This window comes from Myotis lucifugus, unplaced genomic scaffold (assembly GCF_000147115.1).
Source record: "Myotis lucifugus unplaced genomic scaffold, Myoluc2.0 scaffold_30, whole genome shotgun sequence".
NCBI lineage: Eukaryota > Metazoa > Chordata > Mammalia > Chiroptera > Vespertilionidae > Myotis > Myotis lucifugus.
The window spans coordinates 9,430,224-9,455,193 of NW_005871078.1; the positions used below are offsets into that span (position 1 = coordinate 9,430,224).

General features: G+C 38.7%; 1 protein-coding gene across 1 annotated transcript; it reads right to left on the bottom strand.

The window, feature by feature from the left end:
- Positions 1 to 1,236: 1,236 nt before the first annotated feature.
- Positions 1,237 to 23,401, bottom strand: SMCO2 (single-pass membrane protein with coiled-coil domains 2). Its single transcript, XM_006086774.2, has 8 exons — positions 23,306 to 23,401; positions 18,001 to 18,134; positions 17,229 to 17,378; positions 10,370 to 10,460; positions 7,656 to 7,712; positions 6,079 to 6,135; positions 4,723 to 4,898; positions 1,237 to 1,435 (listed from the first exon to the last, which is right to left on the bottom strand). The coding sequence occupies exons 1-8, from the start codon at positions 23,399 to 23,401 to the stop codon at positions 1,237 to 1,239; spliced, it is 960 nt and encodes a 319-aa protein (XP_006086836.1).
- Positions 23,402 to 24,970: the final 1,569 nt, after the last annotated feature.

Here is a 24,970-nt window from a genome sequence, read left to right on the forward strand (position 1 = left end):
TTGTTTTTAAGGGATGTACAAAGTGGCATATTGAACAATATGCTCCACCAACTTTCTTGACTGCCTTATATTCATGGCTTCTGTTTTATTCATGATGTGTCTTTTCTCTGAAATGCCTTTTCTTCCTCTCTGCCATGAAATTATTATCCATCCTTCAAGATCTATTCAAATGTGAGAATTGGAACGGTGTTCCATAATTTCCCTGTCACCACTCGTCCACCCTCACATCCATTACACAAGCAAATAGAAAATCTACCCTTAGATATTCTTCACCCATCATCTCCTTTTCATCCCCATTCCCACCCCTTTAGCTCATCTGGACCACTGAATGGCCATTTAACTGATCTTTCATCTCCATCTGCCCTCCTACCACAATTTATTTTTTATGGTTCTATTAATCTTGCACAGTTCAATTGCAACTATTTTTCATATTGAGAATAAAGGTTACTATGTCCTCATTACCTACAAAGTTAGGGCTAAAAATGCTCCAGTCTTACATTCAAAACTACTGCATCAATTAGACTTCCTTTGATTATAAGCAACAAAACCAACTCTGGCTAGCTTAAGCAGAAAAAGATATGGACTAGTTCACCAAATTTAAGTTCCAATCATTTCCCTTCTTTGTATGATTCTCAAGATTCTCATTCTTAGAGATTTTCTGATTCAACATATTTCTAACTCTTCTTCAAAGGGCAACGGGGACATTGACTGAAAGACCACCTAGAATTATGTTCACTGGGGAAAGATACTTCTTTCAAAGCAAAATGAGGGTGCTGTTACCAAAACCATAAATGAATGTTAGGGAGCAAAACTAAATAATGTCCATACACCCAAAGTATGCCTCCAACCCAATTTAAGTAAAATGGGAAACAATGGAGAGGAATTCTGTGCTTTCTTTTCTGAGACATTAGAGGTCAAATGGGTGAAATAACCGAGGAAGCTAATACTAGATAGTCTCAGTGTCCTCACTGTTGGAGGAGGAGAGAGGTTAGTGGTTTGAAGTAAATGTTTTAATCAATGTGTGGAATGATTTGAGGAATCGTTATGCGTTTAAGGGTAGAGATAAACTGCTTTCGTTTTTTTCTGTCTGTGATCAACCAATTGCTACATGACTACCATGTCCTTTGCCAAACACCCTATAGTATTTTTTAAAAAACAGGTTAACCACCATAACACAAGAACAGCCAGAATTTTATTGGGGAGAAAGTCAGTAGTGTAACAGCAACTTCTGTATCTTTAGGAGGGTAACAAGTCTTCCACTTCCAAATTTAAGAAAGGCACAATAATCTCCCGTAGTTCCCACGTTCTGCGGCGCCCAAGCATTGTAGGGAGCACGCTTTCAAAGATAAACGTGGCATCAAAAAATAATATGTAACATGAAAGTACAGTGAAGGTGAGGGCATAAAATGTGATGAAAATCCTCAGTGCACGTTTCCTACAAGGAAAGAAAACATGTGTTAAGAACATTCTGTGATCCCACTTCTAGGAATATATCCCAAGAAACCAAAAACACCAATCAGAAAGGATATATGCACCCCTATGTTCATAGCAGCACAATTCACCATAGCTAAGATTTGGAAACAGCCTAAGTGCCCATCAGTAGATGAATGGATTAGAAAACTGTGGTACATCTACACGATGGAATACTATACTGCTGTAAAAAAGAAGGAACTCTAACCATTTGCAACAGCATGGATGGAACTGGAGAGCATTATGCTAAGTGAAATAAGCCAGTCAATGAAGGAAAAATACCACATAATCTCACTCATTCATGGATAATAGAGACCATTATAAACTTTTGAACAATAATAGATACAGAGGCAGAGTTGCCTCGAACAGACTGTCAAACTACAGCAGGAAGGCTGGGGAGGGTGGGGGGGCAGGGGGGTGGTAAGAGATCAACCAAAGGACTTGTATGCATGCATATAAGCATAACCAATGGACATAAGACACTGGGGGGTAGGGGAGGCCAGGGGATTGTCAAGGGCGGGGGGGAAAAAGGAGAAATATGTAATACTCTTTGTAATAATTTAAGCAATAAAAAAATATATTAAAAAATAAAAAAATAAAAAAAATTAATATGGAAAAAAAAAGAACATTCTGAAGAAAACCACACTGACGTGACTCCTGGCTCCTCCACCCAGGTAGCTCTATAACTTCGAGTAAGTAACTGAACTTCTCTTGACCTCAGTTGACATCTGCAAAATAGTTGAGCACTTAAGTTCATTTCAGGACTGATTCTGGAATCCTAACATTCCATAGTCATGAAACAATGAAACCCTCCATATTGTGGGGCTCTTTCCTCTGAAATGGTCTTCTCACAGATGATTGCCATCTTTACCTCATTTAGGAGGTTTATATGATGCCTATTTGGGAGGAAATAAAGGCACGGGGCAGTTAGATTTTCCTCAGGACACAAAATACAATGTGGCAAATGGAACTCAGGCCTCTCTATCGCCATTTTTGTCCTGGCATCAGAATTACCCTTATAAAGTAATAGAAGCTTTTCCAAGTCTGAGGACTCCTCCTCCTGGGCTGTAACTATGATGTAGTTTATTTATTTGCTTTTCACTCCTTGCATTATTATTTACTAATTATAAATGCAATACATGATTAGGGTAGAAGATCTGGAAAAGCCAGAAAAACACGAAGAAGAAAAGAAATGTCACAGATAAGCCAGTTTCATACATTTCAGAAGAGAAACTCTAGCGCGCAGCTCAAGCTAACTATGGGTCTATTTCGTGACCTCACTCAGTGGATTCTGTAAATCTGAGTCAAGTTTCTCGGCATTATCACCACTGGCTATCTCTTGGTAGTTCTACAAATAATTGCTTCACACGTTTATTAAAGAGAACAATTCCATGGCTTTTAGTTTATCCATAAGCTTGTTCAACCATCACTACTATGTAATTTCAGGGTGTTTTTATCACCCCAAAAAGAAAACCTGTACCCATGAACAGTTGCTTTCTATTTCCCATTACCCCCAGGCCTGCCAACCACTAATCTATGTTCTATTTATATGGATTTTCCTATTTTGAACATTTCATATGAATAGATTCATATAGTGTGTGTCCTTTTGTGTCTGACTTCTTTCACTTAGCATAACATTTTCAAGGGTCATCTATATTATAGCATATATCATAGTTTATTCTCTTTTGTGGCTGAAAAATCCCACATTTTATTTACCTATTCATTGATTACTGAATATTTGTATTGTTTCTACTTGTTAACTATTATGAAAATGCTGCTGTGGACATTCATGTACAGGTGTTTTGTGAGCATATATATTCAGTTCTTTTGGGTGCATACCTAGGAGTGGGTCATACGGCAGCTCCCTTAACATTTTTAGGAACTGCCAAGTTGTTTCCAAAGTGACTGCACCCTTTTACAATCCCACTAGTAATACCTAAGGGTTTTAAATTCTCCACATGCTTGTTATTGTCTGTCTCTTTAACTATACTTAGTGGTGTAGTAAAGAGGTATCTTATGACTTTTATTTGCATTTCCCAAATGACCAATGATGTTGAACATCTTTTTATGTGCTTGTTGGCTATTTGTGTATCTTCTTTGCAGAAATGCCTATTCAACTCCTTTGTTCATTTAGGAAATTGGGTTGTTTGTCTTTTTGTTTTTGGATTGTAAGAGTTCTTTATATATTCTGGATACTGGGATCCTTAATTTACAGGTTTCTGAAAAAAATTGTTCTGACCATTTTTTTCCAGCTCTCTTGTTGACTTTATAGAGGAGGAAATTTGGGGGGTCTTTATTCCACCATTTTCATTGACATTACTCCTCACTTAACTAATTTTTGTTGAACATGATGAACATCTTTTAAAAAAATGTTTTTATTGATTTCAGAGAGGAAGGGAGAGAGACAGAGAGATAGAAACATCAATGATGAGAGAGAATCACCAATCTGCTGCCTCCTGCACGCCCCACACTGAAGACTGAGCCTGCAACCCGGGCATGTGCCCTGACTGGGAATTGAACCATGACTTCTTGGTTCTTAGGTCGATGCTCAACCATTGAACCACACTGGCCAGGCTCTACTTCTGATTCTTTATCCCCAACCACCAAACCAGAAGAATCTTCAGCTCCCTCTTTTGTGTGCACTGTACCTTGCATGTAATTCTGACATAGGGCTCACAGCATATTATTGCAATTAAATTATTTTAAATCTGTCTCCTAATACTCCATGGGCTACTAAAGGCAGAAATCTTGATCATTTGGGGACTTGAAATATAAAAGACGTTCATCATATATATTTTTAAAAAGTATAGATGCTCAGGGTATATGTGATGGTGTGGCATCTCTAGAAAGAAGTTCAAAGAGTCAGAATTTGCCATTGTGTATGTCTTCAATACTGTACACGGGAGAGGCATCCTGTTCAGCAAGCAGAGGTTTTCAAGTCTGCTTAGCAGGTATGCTTCTCTGGTGGAGGTGGCTGCATCACACTCTGCAGACACCATCCTTTAAGATTTTATACATATAGTTATCTAAAGCAATAAGAAATATATATGTATATGTATATATATATGTGTGTGTGTGTATCTAATGCAATTGATCTATATCTAAAAATCAAAATACTATGACTTTTAAAGTACAGAAATAATTTATAAAAGGAGATGAAACAACACTTCATTAACACTTGAAGCTTAATCTTACTATTGTTCATACACACGAGGGCCTGTCCAGCCCCCACAGCTCCTTTCTCTGACTCACCACAAGGTACTGCGAGGAGGGAAGTTCTGCTCTGGAGGGGTCGGGGGAGCCTGAAGAAGCAGACGCTCCATTTCTTCCCTACCCGTGTCTTTAGGACTCCGAGAGTCTGTGTGCTCTTCTCTCATTGGGTACATCCCCAGTCTTTTATTCATCACAGTCATATCCTTGCAGAAGTTCTGGAAAGAAGAACAATCAACTATCATCTTTTAAAAAATGATTCTAGCTTGGCCAGTGTGGCTCAGTGGCTGAGCATCAACCTATGAACCAGGAAGTCACTGTTTGATTCCGGTCAGGGCACATGCCCGGGTTGCGGGTCGATCTTCAGTGTGGACCAATAAATGATTCTCTCTCATCATTGATGTTTCTATCTCTCTTTCCCTCTCCCTTCCTCTCTGAAATCAATAAAAATATATTTTAAAAAATGATTCTAGGTATCTGCCAGTCTTATTGTAGATGATGCAGAGTGCTTTTCCCCAGAACACCTCAGGGGCCCACATCGAATCACTTGAGGAGGTCATTGGCAGACATTCTCACCTATTAGAAAGAGACACGATCACAGAGTAAGTTAGCACCATGGGTATAAAATTAAACAAAACCCACATGTTGATCTTTGCTGGACTATTCATGTAGAAAGTTAATTATCCTTGTACTGAATTTATCTATCCAATTTGTTCATCTATGTAGGACACATTTTTTTTGGTGATTCCTACCAGGCACTGTTCTAGGATGCAATGGCTAACAAAATAGACAAGGAATGTGCATTGTATTGCATGGAGGCTTTTTAAAGCAAATTAGACAAAGAATTACATGCTAAACACATATACACATTAGACGTTATAGATTAAGATACATGCCAAAGACAAAATAAACAAGGTGATGAGACAGAGTAGTTAAGTCTTGGTGGTGGGCATCTACTCTAGAAAGTGGGGTCCTCAGGTACCTCTGAGCAGGTGACAGGTTGGTTCATTTATTCATTGTTTCATTCACCCATTCATTCACACTTACCTCAGTGTATAAGATCTTGTGGGAGGAGTTCAATATTGAGTCATTTTTCTGGGTAAGGAAGATTAGGGAAGGTCTAAAAGAGATGACATGTGAGCTGAGCCTTGAAGAATGGGTAATATGTATACATAGAGGGTAAGCTCCAGATGGAGGAGACGTGGAAGCAGCCCAGGGGTGCGAGATGTTCTGTTGGCCCAAAGCAGAAGGCTAGGAGGGGAAGAGGACAGCAATAAGGGTAGAGAGAGATCAGTATGCGGTACATTCTCCACTTCTAGGGAAAGGATTGCCTCTGTACTTATATTTGATTCATTTTATCTTACCATTATTTGAACTCATGTAACAGTGAAATCTTACCTCTATTTTTGCAACGAGTTTCTCCTTTAATTCATGAGCTTCATTACAAGCATCAACCTGAAAAGATACCCACAATTTGGGGTAAAATAGAAATTATATTTATTCTACAATAAAGTCTGACTCATTTTGATGCCACTTAATTATCAAGTAGCTTTAACAAAAATTATTTTTACTCAGTAAAATCCTTGGTCCCTGGAGTAAATTCATAGTGTAATCATGATAAATTGCAGGAGGAATAACCAAAAGATTAATACAATTATCTTTAATGTTTTAGAAGTGTAAATTTATATTAACAACTGCTTAAAATAAATCGTCTTTTTCTCTTATTGCTCTTCCTTTGCTCCTTAAAAACCATCCACCAGGCCACTAGTTAGAGAAACATAGTGTAATTATGAGGAAAAAAAGAAAATTATATGAAATTTAAATATTTAAAAATTTATACTATATACATGTTAAGTCCTCATTATGTTAGTTTGAATATTTGGGCCTTATGGTTTAGCAAAAGAACCATAAAAGCTGTATTTCCTCTTTCCCTGCCCTGTCTCCTAGAGGTTGCCAGGTAGAGGTAACACACGGCTCTGGTTGGTTTCTATCTTAAGATCAAGACACAAGCCGAAAGCAAACCATCACCTTCTAAGACATAAATGCCAATTGCACATACGTCAGGAGTAAAACATTTTAAAGGTTTTAAATAATCATCCCATAATAGATTTACAGCATGACTTGAAGAGCAGAGCTATAGCAGGAAGAACAGTATTTTGGGATTCAAGGAAGATGGGTTCTAGATAGAGGTGCCATTTCTAGAAATTTATTGACTTGGAGTGGTAAACACACCATACAATATGCAGATGATATATTGTAGAATTGTACACTTGAAACCTGTATAATTTTATTAACCAATGCCACCCCAATAAATTCAATTTTAAAATTTATTTATTTATTTTAAAATAGAAATTGATTATTAAAGAAGCCCTTGCCAAGGCAAGTAAAGAACATGTCCTCGGGTGAGAATTAAAAAAATAATGTTCACCATGTTTATTGTTGAGTGAGTAGGATTATTTTTCATTTTTAATATCAAAAATTTCTATAATGTTTTACTTATTAAAGTAACCATGTATTAGTTTTGTTAAGAAAAAAAATATATACATTTAAATATAAATATTTTGGTATATTTAGATATATAAATACATGTACATGTATATATTAAAATAAATACATATATTCATATATATTCAAAATATATACATATACATCAACATATACATATATTCAAAATATATACATATATTTAAAATATATACATACATATGAATATATACATATATTTATTTATGGGAGAGCAAGAGCAAGACTGATTCTTTTCATCTGGAAATATGGGCAGATCACTTCATATTTCTGAGTCATGCTTTTCTCTTCTGAAAATGAGGGCATAGATTATAAGACCCTAAGTTCTCTTCTAGGTTTAAAATTCTATCTTTCATCAAATTTTAGATTCCATCACTAATATTCTCTAAATCTGAGATTTCTTTGGAGAACTGTTTTTCTTCCTCAATTATAAAGCCATTTTTTATTATTACCTGGACAAATTTGTTATCCATTTCTCCTAGTTGCTTTTTAATTTCCACAATCTTCTCCTTTAAAACAAAGGGTATAAAACAAAAGTTATAAAGAATGATTTATGAAATTGAGACAAAACAAATTATGATTTTCAGAAGAAAGCTAATTCATGATCAAAAGTTTGAGATTTAATAGAAGCCATTTTTTTCCTTATTATTCTGGGGGCTGATATCCAAAATCAATATTAAATTAAATCAAGATATTATTGGCCATATCCTATGTAAGAGACTACTGAGCTAGGCACTGTGCTGATTGGATATCAGTAAGTATTTGCCCTCAAACAGCTATAGAGAATGTATACTCTACACCCTTCTTTACCAAGTTTGTTCATTACCTACCCCTGAACTGTGGCATTTAATTATTTAGAAAATAGCTGTGATATAATCATCATATTTTACTTGGTGCCCTGGTTTGTTTACATAGAAAATATATTTACACAGTACTATCAAAGATAACTGAGATGGGAGTAAGTCTCAGAATGAAAGTCTAGATATTCTTATGGAGACTTCAGAAAATGTGTGGACTTGGGGACTCAACAGGAGGCAACACCCCAAATCTGCCTCAAAGGTAGATTTAAACTATTCTTAGTTTAAAGGTCTTTTGGTGTGTGTGTGTGTGTGTGTGTGTGTTTAAATGCTTTTACCAAATTTCCCTTCTCCTCTTTTATGGCTTGCTGAGTTATACCATTTCTTCATGAGAGATAAATAAGCCAATTCATGTGATATTTAAAACTTCATTAACTTATTTCTCCTTTAATTTTCCCAAACTTGGTTTACTGTTCCCATATCTGTTTCTAACAATGCTCACTTTTCCCTTCATTAGAGTAAACCTAGAACCAGTCCTACTGACTTTGCATCTGTAACAATTATATTTAAAGTTTCTTACTCATTAAACCACTGCATTTGTTTTTACGCAGGCTTTCCCATCAACCATTAGACTTATTGAGGACAGAACCTGTGTCCATTTTTTAAAAGTCATGTTTATTGAGGTTATAATTTATATACAGTAAAACTCACCTTTTATAAAGTGTGCAATTCTATGAATTTTGACCAATGCACAGTGTCATATAATCACCCCCATAACAAGGTCTGGAATATGTCCATCACACCCCAAATTTCCTGTGCCTTTTTGTCGATCTCCTACTCCTCTTACCCACTTGACTCTAGCAATTACTAATCTATTTTTTGTTTCTATTTTTGCCCTTTTCAGTGTTACACAAATGGAATCATGAATTATGGAATCTTCTGAGTCTGGCTTTTTTCACTTAGCATAATGCACTTGAGATCCATTCATGTGGTTGGATGAATAGGAAGGCCATTCCTTTTTATTGCTTAGTAGTATTCCATTTTACAACATGTGTTACAATTTATCCACACGTCACTTGGTGGATATTTGTGCTGTTTTTAATTTTTAAGTTTGAGACTATATTTTTAAGTGCATACGCAGCTGTGTAACTCCAGAGAGAATCTTCATACATATCTGTGATGTCTTGCCCTTTCAAAGTATCCGCAAGCTCTTATTTGTTTTGTTTTTTTAAATCGCACTTTCATTTATTTTTGTGCTTGTTTATCTTCCTCCTCATTCCTTTGATATTCATCCCTCCCTAGCCCTGACTCCTGCTGAAATCCACATTCCTGTAGTACAGCTGACTTTTGACGGAATTTTCTAAGGCAGAATAGTTCTTGACCTTTGTCCTCTTCCCTCTTTTCACAGTTTGCAATTTCCAAAACCCAAGGACAGTGAAAAACATTCTTGACTTTTCAACTAGCACAAAATGAGGTTGCTACCTTAAAACATTGGACCGAGTCACGGTTAAAAGTAATTTTTTCCTTGGTAATAAATCTGTGCTAATCTGTAGATGGCTTTTCATATGTGAGGGTTTAAATTACATTACCTTCTTACAATAAAAGAGCTATTTCTCCTTTACTTCTTCCAAAATCCACTTAATTTAAACTCTTTGGCTTAAGCTAAAGCTGGGGCTGGCAATTTCAGTAAAAAAAAAAAAAAGGTGGTGGTGGGGGGGGGGGGAGCTAGACACAGACTTTTTCTTTTTTTAGAGACTTTTCTTCAAAGGCCTGAAGTTTAGTAGAGCAGAAAAAGTTATCAGTCAGGGCTCTAAAGTCTAATTATTTTCCAGAGTCGATCACTACCTTTCTTGCAATATTTTATGAATCATTATAAAAGGGAAAATCAAACCTTTCTCTAAGAAACGTAAGGAGACAAAAACAACAGGAAAACTTAGGAGACAGTGAAAACCAACAGAGAACTCTTCATGAAGGAAGCAAAGACAGGTGCAACTATATCTCGTACACTCTAAGGATGCAGTTCTTCACAAATACTTATTTCGTATCTTCTCTGTACTGTTAGGTGGTGGGATACAAGGATGAAGAGTTTTTCCATAAGGTATTCATCTTTATCTTAAGATGGCATCAAGATATAAATCTATCTTATTTGTCTGACCGATTTTCTAGATAGAATTTTTAAAATCTGGCCTTTTTCTTTCATCAGAGAATAGAAGTGTAACAGGTGAAAGGAGCTCAGAACTGACCACCAGATCCCATTCTTCTCGTGACAGAAGATGGGTTTTAATTCTTGTTATGACCCTGTTAAGCAATACAAGCGATGGCAGGGTCCCCACAGCCTCCCTGTTGTCCTTCCCAAGCCTCCAGCTTACCTTGATGTTTTCCCCCTTGTCAGGGTCACGGCCCTGGTGTAACTCCAGCTTTTCAATTTGGCCCTCCAAAGACATCACCTCACTTAACAAGCTGCAAACAGACCAGGAGATGGGCTAAGTCTGTGGATTAAGAAAAATCTCATAATCTCTTTTTGATCTTTTTAGAAGGATCAATTTTAATCTTTAAAAAAAATTAAATCCAATTCCTATAATAGAAGACTCTTGGATAGTGCTTGTGTTGGAATAGGGAGACATAAATGCAATTCAAAAAAAGTAAAAAACAACAATACTCTAAATAATTTAGATAATAGCAAAGAAATGGAAGACCTGCCCAGCCAGTGTGGCTCAGTCAGTGGTTGAGTGTTGACCTATAAACCAAGAGATCATGGTTGATTCCCGGTTGCGGGCTTGATCCCCAGTAGGGGGTGTGCAGGAGGCAGCCGATCCATGATTCTCTCTCATCATTGATGTTTCTATCTCTCTCTCCCTTCCTCTCTGAAATCAATAAAAATATATTTTTAAAAAAACTCTCCAATTAGAAAATGAACAAAAGACACGCACAGAAATTTCACCAAAAAAATGTATAGATGGCAAAAAACACATGAAAGGATTTTTAACACCATTAGTCATGAAAGATTTGCAAATTTAAAACTACAGTGCGATATCACTACACGTGTAACTTATCAGATAGCTAAGATGGAAAACAGTAATAACACCAAATGGATGTGGAGAATTTGGATCACTCATACATTGGTGGTGGGAGGGAATGTAAAATGGTATGGACAATCTGGAAAATAGTTTGGCAGTTTCTGTCAAAATTAAACTAAAAACAGACTTACCCTATGACCCAGTGATTTCACTCTGGGACAACTGAGAAATTCAGATTTATTTTCATATAGGAAGTTGTACATAAATGTTTAAAGTAGCTTTTTTCATAATAGCCCAAAACTAGAAATTGTGCAATTGACTTTTGGTGGGTGAATGATTAAACAGTGGGTGAATGATTAAACAAACTCTCTCTCTCTCTCTCTCTCTCTCTCTCTATATATATATATATATATATATATATATCCTATCTAATAATAGACAAATAGGGTAATTAACCATACCTCTGCTACGCTTCCCATTGGCCAATCAGGGCGATATGCAAATTAACTGCCAACCAAGATGGTGGCCGGCAGCCACGCAGCTGAAGTGAACATGAGGCTTGCTTGCTCCAGTGATGGAGGAAGCCAAGGTTCCCCGCCTGCCGCGGCCCGGCTCTGAGCTCCTGAAGCAACAGCTCCAAAAGCAACAATGTTTCAATTACAGAAGCTAAACAAACCCAGATACCTGCTTTCAGCCAGCCATGGCCTCAGAGCTGGAGCCTGCTCTCAGCTCCAGTGACAGCTATAGAAGGTAAATAAATCCCAGAATAAAAAGAAAAAGAAAAAAGGAGAGGCTGGGAGCTTCAGTCGCCGCCAGACTGAAAACGGCCCTCAGCCCCTCACCCAGACTGGCCAGGCACCCCAGGGGGGACCCCCACCCTGAAGGGGGTGTGACCAGCTGCAAACAGCCATCATCCCCTCACCTAGGCTTGCCAGGCACCCCAGTGGGGACCCCCACCCTGATCTGGGACACCCTTCAGGGCAAACCAGCCAGCCCCCACCCGTGCACCAGGCCTCTATCCTATATAGTAAAAGGGTAATATGACACCCTTCAGGGCAAACCAGCCGGCCCCCACCCATGCACCAGGCCTCTATCCTATATAGTAAAAGGGTAATATGCAAACTGACCCTAACAGCAGAAAGACTGGGAATGACTAGTCACTATGACACACACTGACCACCAGGGGGCAGATGCTCAATGCAGGAGCTGCCCTCTGGTGGTCAGTGCACTCCCACACGGGGGAGCTCTGCTCAGCCACAAGCCAGGCTGACGGCTACCAGTACAGCGGTGGTGGTGGGAGCCTCTCCTGCCTCCTCAGCAGTGCTAAGGATGTCCGACTGCAGCTTAGGTCTGCTCCCCACTGGCAAGTGGACATCCCTCGAGGGCTGCCGGACTGCCAGAGGGATGTCTGATTGCCATCTTAGGCCCAATCCCCCAGGGAGCAGGCCTAAGCCAGCAAGTGGTCATCTCCCGAGGGGTCCCAGACTGCGAGAGGGCACAGGCCAGGCTGAGGGATGCCCCCCCCCCGAGTGCACCCCGCCGAGTGCACAAATTTTTGTGAATATATATATATATATATATATCACAGACTACTATTCAGTAATGGAAAGGAAGGAACTGTTGATATATGCAACAATTTGAGTGAACCTCAAAGAAATTGTGCCAAGTGAAAAAACTAATCTCAAAGGGATACATATTGCATGATTTGATTTATGTAATGTTTATGAAATAATATAATTATAGAAAACAGATTTGTTGTTGCCAGGAATTGGGAGAATGAATGGCTGTGGCCATAAAGAGGTAGCATAAAGGAGTTAAAAATCTTACCACAATGAAATATCCAGGAAATATGACTTCCTGGTGAATTCAACTAAACATATAAGGAATGCAAGTTCCACACAAACAGGTAGGAAAACATCCAAGTTTTTCCTATGAGACAAGTATCCTTCTACTAACACTACACATTACAAGAAAATAAAAGCATGGACCAATATCTCCCATTAACATACTTCTAAAAATTTCACTTTAGTGAAGTGAATCCAACAATATATAAAAAGGATAACATATTATGACCAAATGAGCTTTATTCTGTGAATTCAAGGCTGATTCAGCATTCAAAAATTAGTCATTATAACACACCATGTCAAGAGACTATAAACAAATACAAAATGATCATTCATAGAATTGAAAAAAATCAGATTATTCTGATGTTAAAAAAATCTCAGTAAATTAGGAACATAAGAAATTTTCTCAATTTGAGATAGGATATCTTTAAAAAAGCATCTAGCCCTGACTAGTTGGGCTCAGTGGATAAAGCGTTGGCCTGTGGATTGAAAGGTCCCAGGTTCGATTCCTGTCAAGGGCATATACCTTGGTTGCAGGCACATCCCCAGTGGGGAGTGTGCGGGAGGCAGCTGATTGATGTTTCTCTCTCATCGATGTTTCTAACTCTCTATCCCTCTCCCTTCCTCTCTGTAAAAAATCAATAAAATATATTTTTTTAAAAGCATCTAACATCAACAAAACAAGGTAAGTATGTCCACTAGCTGCTATCTCTCCACTTATTCAACATTGTACTAGAGAGGTTCTAGCCAATACAACTAGGCAACAAGAAGAAGTAAAAGGCATATAGATTGGAAAGGAAGATATAAAGCTGTCTCTATTTGCTCATGATATGGCTTTCTATGTGGAAAATCCCAAATAACCTACAAAAACTACTGGAGATAATAAATGAGTTTATTAAAGTCACAAGACAGGTTAATACACAAAAACCAACTCTATATAACAACAATTAACTATTAGGAGTTGAAAATTTTAAAGTACCATTTACAGTAGTACCAAAAGCATGAATACATAGGCATAAACCTAAAGAAATAAAAAATATTTCATATTTCTACAATGAACACTATGCAACACTGTTAGAAGGAATCAAAGACCTAAATAAATATAGTGATATACTCTATTCATTAAGTGAAGGAGTCAATATGATAAAATGTTATTTCTTCCAAAATTTATTAATGGCAGTTTTTTAAAAAATCACAACAGAGTTGACAAGCTGATTCTAAAATCTACATGGAAAAACAAAAATATATTATTCTTAAAATTGAATAGCCAAAAATCTGTGTGTCTTTATTGCCAAAAAATACACTAAATGTGCTTCAATTAGTGAATGGATAAACTGTGATATATTTGCATAATGGAATACTATCCAGCATCAAAAAGAAACAAACTGCTGATACATGCAACAAAATAGGTGAATCTCAAATGTATTAGACTAAGTGAAAGAAGATAAACTCAAAAGGTTGCATACAGTACAATTTCATTTATGTGACAGACTGGGAAAGGCAAAACTGTAGGGATTGAGAGCAGATCAGTGTTCACCAGCAGCTTAGGCAGGGGAGAGTGGTTAACCCAAAAGGCATGAGATGTAATGAGTGGTGAAAGTGTTCTATGTCACTGTGGTGGCTGTATAACTGTATGCATTTTTCAAAACTTGCAATAAAAACATAATTTTGCTCTGGCCAGTGTGGCTCGGTTGGTTGGGCGTTGTCCCATGCACCAAAAGATTACCAGTTCCATTCCCAGGTCAGGTCACATGACCAGGTTTCAGGCTTGATCGCTGGTAGGGGGTATGCAGGAGGCAGCCGAGAGGTGTTTCTCTCTCTATATATAAAATTAAAATATTTTTTAAAAAACATAATTTTACTGTATATAAATTATGCTTTAATGTTTAAAGTAATTAAAATTAATGTATAGGATTTGAAGAAAAAACCACAAACTCTTTTAAAAAGCAAATATTAGTGTTTTGGAAGAAAAAGAGCTATTTGGGGTAGGATTGTCAGAAGAAGGCTTGCTAGGAAGAGATATTTAAGTGAAAGGCATGGTAATGCTTAACTCCTTGGGAAGATATTTAACTGAAAGGTGAGAAAATGCTTACAGGAAGAGTAGCCCTGCAGTGGGAAAGCATTTAGAATGTGGTAGGATGGTTCAGAAGACCAGAGGAATTTATTTCTAAGAATAACTTGCATTTATTGTTTATTGTGCATCAGACACTGTGTTAAATTCTTTACCTACAGTAGTTTATTTAATTCCCACAAGAAACCAATGAAATGGCTGTCATCAGTCCCTTTTTTATAGACAATAAAAGTCAAAAGTCAGAAAAGGCTGATTAACTTATCCAAGAAATGCCAATGTCAGGATTCAAACCTGTGTCCTTCTAACTCCAAAGTCCATTCTCTCTATACCAGTGATTATATAGATAACAATTTTATTTTTTCTGTTTCATCTTAAAACTTTGCACTTAAGTTTATATATTCATTAAACAAATACAATTTAATATTTTTTCATGCTGAACTGGTGGGATTCTTTTAGATAGTACTTGATAAAACTCAAGGATCATTGGGGACCTGTAAACCCCCCTTTGATACCTATTAGCATGACTTCTGGAATACACTGATGGGTCTACAATTTAAAGAACCTATAAGGGAAGTCATTCCCTTAAGAGAAGATGCAGATAACTTTGGATAGGCTTTGAGATTTTGTGATATTAACTTTGGTATTTTTAGAAAAAGCAATACATTTTAATTTTTTATATGTTCACTGTTTTATTTTTTATTAAACTTATTAGGGTGACATCCTATATAATAAAAGCATAGTATGCTAAGTGTCCAACCAGTCAACTGTTCAGTTGACCACTCAACCAGTCGCTATGATGCACACTGACCACCAGGGGACAGACGCTCCAACTGGTAGGTTAGCTTGCTGCTGGGGTCCAGCCGATCGGAACTGGGCGAGAGGACCAGACATGCCCTGGAGCCCTCCCAGGGTCCCTCCCTGGCCAGCCAGCCCCCATTGCCCCGATCGGGACTGGGCGAGACAGCCCTGATCAGCCCCTCATCGCCAGCCAGGCTGAGGGACCCCATCTGTGCATGAATTCATGCACTGGGCCTCTAGTTGGTTAATAAAATTATAGATTTCGGGTGTACAATTCTATAATACATCATCTGTATATTTTATTGCGCATTAACCACCCCAAGTAAAGTCTCCTTCCATCACCATTTATCCTCTTTTTGCCCTCTTCGACCTCCCCTCAGCCCTATTTCCTCAATGTTTGGGGGATTTTTTTTTGTGCAATTTTTTAATCCTTACCCAAGGAGGAATATATATATATATATATATATATATATAGGATATCATATATATTATATATTCTATATATATATATATATATATATATATTATGAGAGAGAGAGAGAGAGAGAGAGAGAGAGAGAGAGAGATTGATGTGAGAGAGAAACGTCCATCAGTTGCCTTCAGTACATGACTTCACCAGGGGTCAGATCAAAACCTTTTGGTGAAGTCAAAAGTGTACAGGATGATGTTCACTCATCAGGATGTACAGGATGATGCTCCAACCAACTGAACTTTCTGGCCAGGGAGTTTTCTTTTCTTTCTTTCTTTTTTTTTTTTCATAATCCCTTCACCTTTTTCACCCAGCCCACCTCCCCTCTGACAACTGTCAGTCTGTTCTCTGTATCTGTGACTCTGTTTCTATTTTGTTCCCCAATTTGTTTTATTCATTAGATTCCACATATAAGTGAAATATGGTACTTGTCTTCCTTTGACTGGTTTATTTCACTTAGCTTAATACTGGTACTCTCCAGGTTCATCCATGCTGTTGCAAAAGGTAAGATTTCTTTTTTACAGCTAAGGAGTATTCCATTGTGTAAATGTGCCACAGCTTTTTTATCCACTCGTCTACTGATGGGCACTTGGGCTGCTTCCAAATCTTGGCTATTGTAAATAATGCTGCAATGAACATAGGGGTGCATATATTCTTTTGAATTAGTGTTTCGGGTTTCTTTGGATATATTCCCAGAAGTGGAATCGCTGGGTCCTATGGCAGTTTAATTTTTAATTTTTTGAGGTAACTCCATACTGCTTTCCCCAGTAGCTGCACCAGTCTGCATTCCCACCAATTGTACATGAGGGTTCCTTTTTCTCCACATCCTCCCCAACTGTTGTTGTTTGTTGATTTATTGATGATAGCCATTCTGACAGGTGTGACATTAACTTCTAACATAAGACTTTATACTTCTCATCCTAGAGACTTTCCTAAGAACTTTACCACCTTAAGCCCCAAGTTTCTAAAATTTCTGAAGCTATGAAAATTTTAATCATTTTCTGACCAACCTCAGCACTCTACAATTACCTCTTCACTGTGCTTTCTGATAGGGTTACTTTTTGTATAATACTGTTAATTTTCTTCATCCAGCCCATGTGATCATCTCCGAGTTCTTTCACTTGTAGACCCATCTGTGTATTCCAGTGGTTTAGCTGGAAAAATATGTTCTCCTGACTCCTGCAAAAATATGATTATAATCAGTTTTAAGGTAAAAACGATGGGAAACATCTCACATGGTCCAAACCCTCTTCTTTTAAAGGGTAAGTTGGTTTGCTTATTCATTTTCTGTCACCAAAATAGGCCCCAGAGGCAGTTAGGCCTCAAGAAAGAAGTTTGGAATGTATTTGATACCCATTATAACAGATCTTTTCAAGAATGGAGAAAATAAAGCCTATTTTTATATTTAGTAAAAACAATAGATATCTTTTTAATTTCCCTGTATAGAGTGAATGTTAAGTATTGATTTCAGGATAGTGGTGGCAGCTCAGCGGGATGGAGAGGTATACAATAGGGGAAGGGTCTACAAAGGCCTAACAATATATTTTAATGATAATTAGAATACTTTCCATATCTAGAAAATTACCTGAGAGTGATATGGCTCTACCTATATCCTTAGAAATGTCTTTATTCTGCATTCTTGCTGAACGTGTAGGTAGTTACTTGGGCACATGAGTGCTTCATGGTTTAATTCAAGTATGTATTTTAAATCTCCAAAGCTTTCCCTAAGTTCTCTGCTAAAGTTCATTTTCCCCTCCACAAAACATATTACACGTTTCCTTTTGCTTATGTCGAAGCTTACAGTTTAGGGATGTTCTCTGAAAACTGCACAGATGTGGAGAGTTGAGGGTCCTCACATTGAGCATCATGTGTTTCTTGCTCATCCTGTTTACTCTGCAGGTCCTGATCATGCTCAGCCTCCAGCTCCAACATATCCTGATAGTGATCATGAAAGTAGCAAAGCAGAACAGAAGGGTTATCACAACAGGTGGTGGTCCCTCTAGCCTACCCAGGCCCCTTCTCTGGGGGCAAGCACATCCTAGTAGCCTTCTCTGAGGCCGGAGCCTTCTAGTGCATTTGTAAGACATGCTCTCCTGCTCCGTTGACAGAGGAAGGCTGGGGCAGGGACATGTAGAACCTCGGCGTCCACATACACAGCTCTTTTCAGTGCTGATGAGTAATAGAATTCCATTTTTCCATGGACTCTAGCACTGCACTCAAATAAGAGGACTGGTCTCTTCAAAAAAAAAAGTCAGTGTCAAGGAAAAGAAAAAGGGGGTGGGACTGTTCTATATTAAGAGAGTCTAAAGAGATATAACAACCAAATGCATTGCATAGATCTTGTTTGGATACTGGTTTTAAAAAAAATACAGCCACAAAAGACATTTGGATGTTAATTAGAGAATTGGAATATTTAGAGAATTGAGACTATTAGATTACTGTGTAGAATTATTGCTAATTTTTCTAAGTGATAATGACATTTTGCTTGTATAGAAGAAAGTGTTTTTAGTGATGCTATCTGAAATAAACAGAAATGAAGTGTCATGCTTTGACCTACTTTTAAATGGCTCAAAATATTCCATCTATTTACATATATAAAGATAAAGCAAATGTGACAAATGGCAACAATTTTAAAATATAAGCATGAGAATATGAGAAATCAATATATATATTTTAAGTTTTTAAAAATTATTGATTAATTATAGAGAGAGAGATAGGGAGAAAAAGAGAGAGAAAGAGAAAACCACCAATTTTTTGTCCCACTTATTTATGTACTCATTGGTTGCCTCCTGTATGTGCCCTGACCAGATATCGAACCCACAACCTGGTGTATTGGGACCACACTCTAACCAACTGAGCTACCTGGCCAGGGCTAAGTTGATTTTTTGTTTGTTTTTGTTTATAATAAAGAGTTTAGAGGGAAAAACCTACTCTGTCAGTTTGACCTACAAAATTTATTTCTTTGTTTCTTTATTCTTTGCCTTGTTCTAGAAAAACATCTAAGGCATTTTCTGGTCTTTCAAGTCTGTGCACGCACACAACTGACAATGATTTCTCTCTGAACATTTCTTATCTTTAGTGACTACACTGTAACATGTTTCTCCTTCCCTTCGAAAAGGATTGGTCTGAAATTCTTGTGCTTCAGCAAAACTATTTTCAGACTGAAAGGAGAAAAGGTTAGAGCGGAGATCAATCTTTTATTGAAATCTTTGTATAAATTACTGGCCAAGTCAGTACAATAACTAGCATTCACATAGCTCTTTACAAATTTCTTTCATGTGTGTTATTTCTTTTAATTCTCATGATGGACTTTAGGTGGATAAAGGAAGGTATTGAAATCCCCTCGCCTGTTCACATTTAGTGATTTGCCCAAGGTCGTATGGTGTAGTGGGCTAAGCAGTCACCTCAAAAAGTTATGTCTACGGTCTTAAGCCCCTGTCATGTGACCTTATTTGGTAAAAGAGTCTTTGCAAATGTAAGTTAAGGATCTTGGGATGAGATCCTTTTTAATTACCTGGGTGGGCTCTAAATTCAATGATGAGTGTCCTAATGAGCGACAGAAGAGAGAACACAAACACAACAGAGACGATCACATGAAAACAGGCATCCACAAGCCAAGGAGTGCCTGGGGCCACCCAACACTGGGAAAGTCAGGGAAGAGTTCTCCCCTAGAGCCTTCCCAGGGGGCATGGCTCTGCGACCCCTTGGTTTCGGAATTCTGGCCTCCAGAACTCTGAGAGAATACTTTTTTAAAAAAATATGTTTTATTGATTTTTTACAGAGGGGAAGGGAGAGGGATAGAGAGTTAGAAACATCGATGAGAGAAAAACATCAACCAGCTGCCTCCTGCACACCCCCTGCAACCAAGGTACATGCTCTTGACCAGAATTGAACCTGGGACCCTTCAATCCTCAGGCCGATGCTCTATCCACTGAGCCAAACTGGTTAGGGTGAGAGAATACTTTTTTAATACATTGCTTATTGTGGTCATTTGTTACAGCAAACATGGGAAAACAATACATATGGCTAGTAAGTGTATGGACCAGAACTTGAATTTGTTTTTCTGATTCCAAGACCATGGCTCTTCTCATCATATCCAGGCCTTGAGTTCAGATTAAGAAATACCTAGTCCCTATCATTGTCACTTTCACAACCCACTGGCACCACATCAGTGATACGATGATCATTATCACATTTATAGATGAAGAAACCATGGCTAGATTTCCCAAGAATTATATGACTCAACTATATTTAACTACCTCTTCGTGGAAAAAAGGCACCTACAATTTCAATTTCTTCCTATCAAATCTTTTTTTTTTAAATCCTCACCTGAATATAAATTTTTATTGATTTAGGGAGAGAAAGAGAGAGGGAGAAACAATCAATTGGGTTGCCTCCTGTATGTGCCCCAACCTGGGATTGAACCCACAACCTAGGTACTTGCCTTGACTGGGAATCAAACCTGCCACCGTTTGGTATGTGAGAGGATGCTCCAACCAAATGAGCCACCCGGCCAGGCCCACTAATCCGTTTGATTAGATAGCCAAAAGCAGCAGATACACTGAGATGTAGAGAAAGATTGGAAATTGGAGGATCTTAATTCTAAGCCTTGTTTTACAGCCGTGGATGCTGAACCATCCACCTAACCCTCTAAAGCTGTTTTCTGTTCTAGAATAAGAAAATTGGACGGGATCATGTCTAGAGTTCTATGTCCGATAATCTATGACGATATTTCTTGCTTTTAGTAATCAATCCACTGGAATGGTTAATGTGCCACAAAAGGGTCAAAGGGCAGAAAATATAAGTAAAAGATATTTTTAAATCTGCAGGATTAGACACATAAAGAATTCTGTGTATATGTTATAATAACAAACTAAAAGTGTGCTTGCATGAGATACATGTCCCAGGGCACTATTTTCTATTTATGGGCAGCTCTTTGAAGAGCTCCTATGTCTCCATTTGGATGTGCCATAGGCACCTCAGTTTCAGCAAGCAAAAAACTGAACTCATCGTATTCCCCTCTACCTTGTCCAGGTTCCCCATCCTCTCATATGGGCTCCTCATCCATCCAGATGCCTCTGCCAGATGCTGGAAGAGGTCCTTGCATTTTCCTGGCAGACATTCCTTTTTCTCTTTATTATCCATGTCATACCCACTTGGTGTCCAAGCCCAAGAACACCTGCCTTTAAGTCTGTGTCCTTTCCCCCCATCTTCATGGCATCCTGCTGCCGGTCAGTGCCTTCCTTCAGTTCTCATCTGTTCTTGACGCCTAGCAGTGTCCTGGCTTCCAGCCTGCATCCTGCATTATCGCCACATCTTAGTGTCCTGCCTACCTACTTGCCCATCATACCTTTCCTTTCCCAGAACCCTTCCTCTCTCAGAACACAATTTCTTTCTGGCCCCTCTGTCTTTGCATGCGTAGTCCCATCTTTTTGAAATGTTTTCCCCATCCAGTTTATCCTTCAAAACTCGGTTGTCATATTCCTGGCCATCTCCCTGTACGGCCCCTGCCATGACTTTGTAGCACATCCGAGACTCCTCGCATGGATCTGTCGCACATGGCTGTTATTTCCTTGTTTGAGCCCTTCCTAGTATGAGTGCTCACTGAGGGGAAAGAGGTTCTATCTATGTCTCCCACACTTCACAGTGCCCAGCACATAACGGATGCTCAATAAGCAGTTTTAGAATAAACAGACTCCAGAAGTAGGCAAATACATTTTGCTTGTGAGAGATGCAGATAAAAGCAGGAAATAGGAAAGTCTGTTCACTCACCTGGCATCCAAAGTCAACACTGTGTAGAACAGTGGGAGGGATCAGGAATGTGAAACCAGAGCAAAATAGTATTCATTTCTAAATATTGGGGGGGGGGGTGTACTTTGATGGTTAGATAGGGCAGCTTTGGCAGTTTGACTAAAGTCGATTTTATTAATTAAACCAACAATTGTGTGTGTGTGTGTGTTTTAACTTCTATTAACTCTGTTCATTTTCTGAACCTGTCCTTTAAATCTTATGATCTTCCCTTATAAAAACAAAAAAGTGTCAGTTTATGCCAAGTATAGACCTTCTGGTTTGCTTTCAGAGAATAAGAGAAAAATGTTTCTTTCTCAAGTAGTCATAGATTTGTCCTATTATCAGCAGAGAGGCTAATTTATAAATACAAAGTGTTAATTATGTAACTGCATGTGATTTATTTATGCAATTGTAGATTTTTCCATGTAAATAAATTAATAGGAAGAATACAATCATAACAATTTAAACACGTTTTGCTAAACCTTGTGCCCTGACTTGAAATTTGTAAGGAATAGCCTGAGAGTGTGGACTATTCGATAAACTCGTACACAGGGAATAATGTTATTCTCTAATTAGACTTATTCTGTCCTGGGTCAACAAGTGATGGTGTCACAGTTCACTGACTAACAGCACTCAGGAAGGCACGTGAAGGCAGGAGAGATGTGGTGGCAAAACGGGTCTAATGGTAGCAGCCTTTCCCTGGAATCCAGGCACGAGATGCCCCCAAAGAATCAGATGAAACTATTGGTAAAGTGATCGCTTCAATTCATGTTTCCCAAGATCATAGACACCCCCCCTCCAACACACACAGGGAATCTATGGAAATATTGTTCAACAATAATAGAGGGGGCCTGGGCCTTTGCTTTGATCTAAGTGGTAGTGAAAGCATAACCTCTTTCCAGGACAAGCTCAGGCTTTGTCTTAATTCCCCCCACTCCTTGTCAGCTGGGTGACTGAATTTCAAAGACTGAGCAGGGTTTAGACTGAATTAAGAGTAACTAGATATTTCTGATGCCTTCTGTTGGAAGACAACCTGTGAGCAGGGGGGATTTTACATGTGGTAATCTGCACGAAGGTGAAAAATGTCACAAATCCCAGGGACCAGAGTAACTTGTCCTGCACAGTTTTCTGCAGACGGCTAGCACGCCTCCGCAGTGCTCACAGCAGCCCTCAGAGGAGACAAAGCCTCCCTCCTGGTTGCAAGCTCTGGAGGTCTTGCACCGATGTACCACAAGGAAACCCTCGGAGATTGCCTTTCGGCTTGGAGATAAGAAGTTCCTCTCTTCCCCACCGTGACATTGAAGTCTCTCCCTTACCTGTTTTTTAGTAGCTGCCTCTTGAAGGGAGTCAGTTTGAGGATTTTCAAAGAAAATGTTGTCCTCATCATCTGATCTGTCCAAGATGTGATCCATTTCGGTAAATTTCCTTAGCCAACTGCAAGGCACACAATCAACACAGATGCTGTGATTATGCCTTCGGTCTACAGCTTAGGCTTGCCCTAAATACTGTCAGAGGGAGAACACTGTGATCTCTCCAGGCCCCAAGGAGCACCTGCTGTCCTTGTACTGATTCCGTTCTGCCTGAAGGCTGTCTAGCTCGGTAGATTGCACACGATGGGGAGAGAGAGGCCGGGTAACTATTTGTTGACTGACTCAATACATGATTTAACAGTGAGGGTCCAAATTCCAAAGCCATCGTGGCTGTGTAGCTCTGTGTGCACTCACATGCAAACATGTAAATAAACAAATAAAAAATAAATGTCCACTTTAGAAACTAGAGTCTAAAAGTGTCTTATGGTTCAAAAGACCATTCAGAAAGGAGTAGGTCTACGATATCATCTTGATCTCTAGCCCCCAGATGTCCTCACCACAACATCTATTAGTTTCTTCTTTATTCTTCCACAGAGAATCTGTGCATAAATAAGCAGCTATGTTTATATGAAAACTAGAGGCCTGGTGCATGAAATTCATGCACTTGGGGGGGGCGGGGGTCCCCTCAGCCTGGCCTGTACCCTCTCAAAGTCTTGGAGCCCTGGGGGGATGTCCGACTGACGGCTTAGTGGGCTTAAGCCATCAATCAGACATCCTTAGCCACGGAGGCGGGAGAGGCTCTCACCACTGCCGCTGTGCTCACCAGCCGTGAGCCTGGCTTCTGGCTGAGCAGCACTCCCCCTATGGGATCACACTGACCACCAGGGGGCAGCTCCTGCGTTGAGTGTCTGCCCCCTGGTGGTCAGTGCACATCATAGTGACTGGTCATTCCACCATTTGGTCATTTGCATATTAGCCTTTTATTATATAGGATACATATGCCTTTTAAAATGTAAATGAGGTGATATTATACACACTATTTCTTGTTAATAGCCTATCTTGGAGTCCATTTTATATTAGTACACTCAAAGCTGCCTCATTTTAAAAATGGATCGAACCCCCAACTCAGGGGTATATGTCCTGACCAGAATTGAATCTGCAACCTTTTGGTGTACAGGACAATGCTCCAATCAATTGAACCACTCAGCCAGGGCAACTGTTTGTTTTTATTAGTATATATTTTTGTCATGTATTAAGAAATGCATTTGTGTACTTACATGAATATTTGTGCTTCCTCTACGCTGGAAAGCATTTTAAATAGTTTATATCTTTCCCAGCCAGCGTGGCTCAGTGCTTGAGCATCGACCTATGAACCAGGTGGTCATGGTTCAATTCCCAGTCAGGGCACATGCCTGGGTTGTGGGCTTGATCCCCAGTGTGGGGCCTACAGGAGGCAGCCAGTCAATGATTCTCATTGTGGATATGTCTATCTCTCTCTCTCCCACTTCTTTCCTCTCTGAAGTCAATAACAATATATTTTTAAAAATTGTTTATCTTTAACAAGTGAAGATAATGAAAGCGCAAAACAAAGTATTATTGTAAATTGAGATTAGAGTCTTGATGACTTATTTTCAACGGATACTGGGCCCCTTTAATGTCTCACAGGTCCTA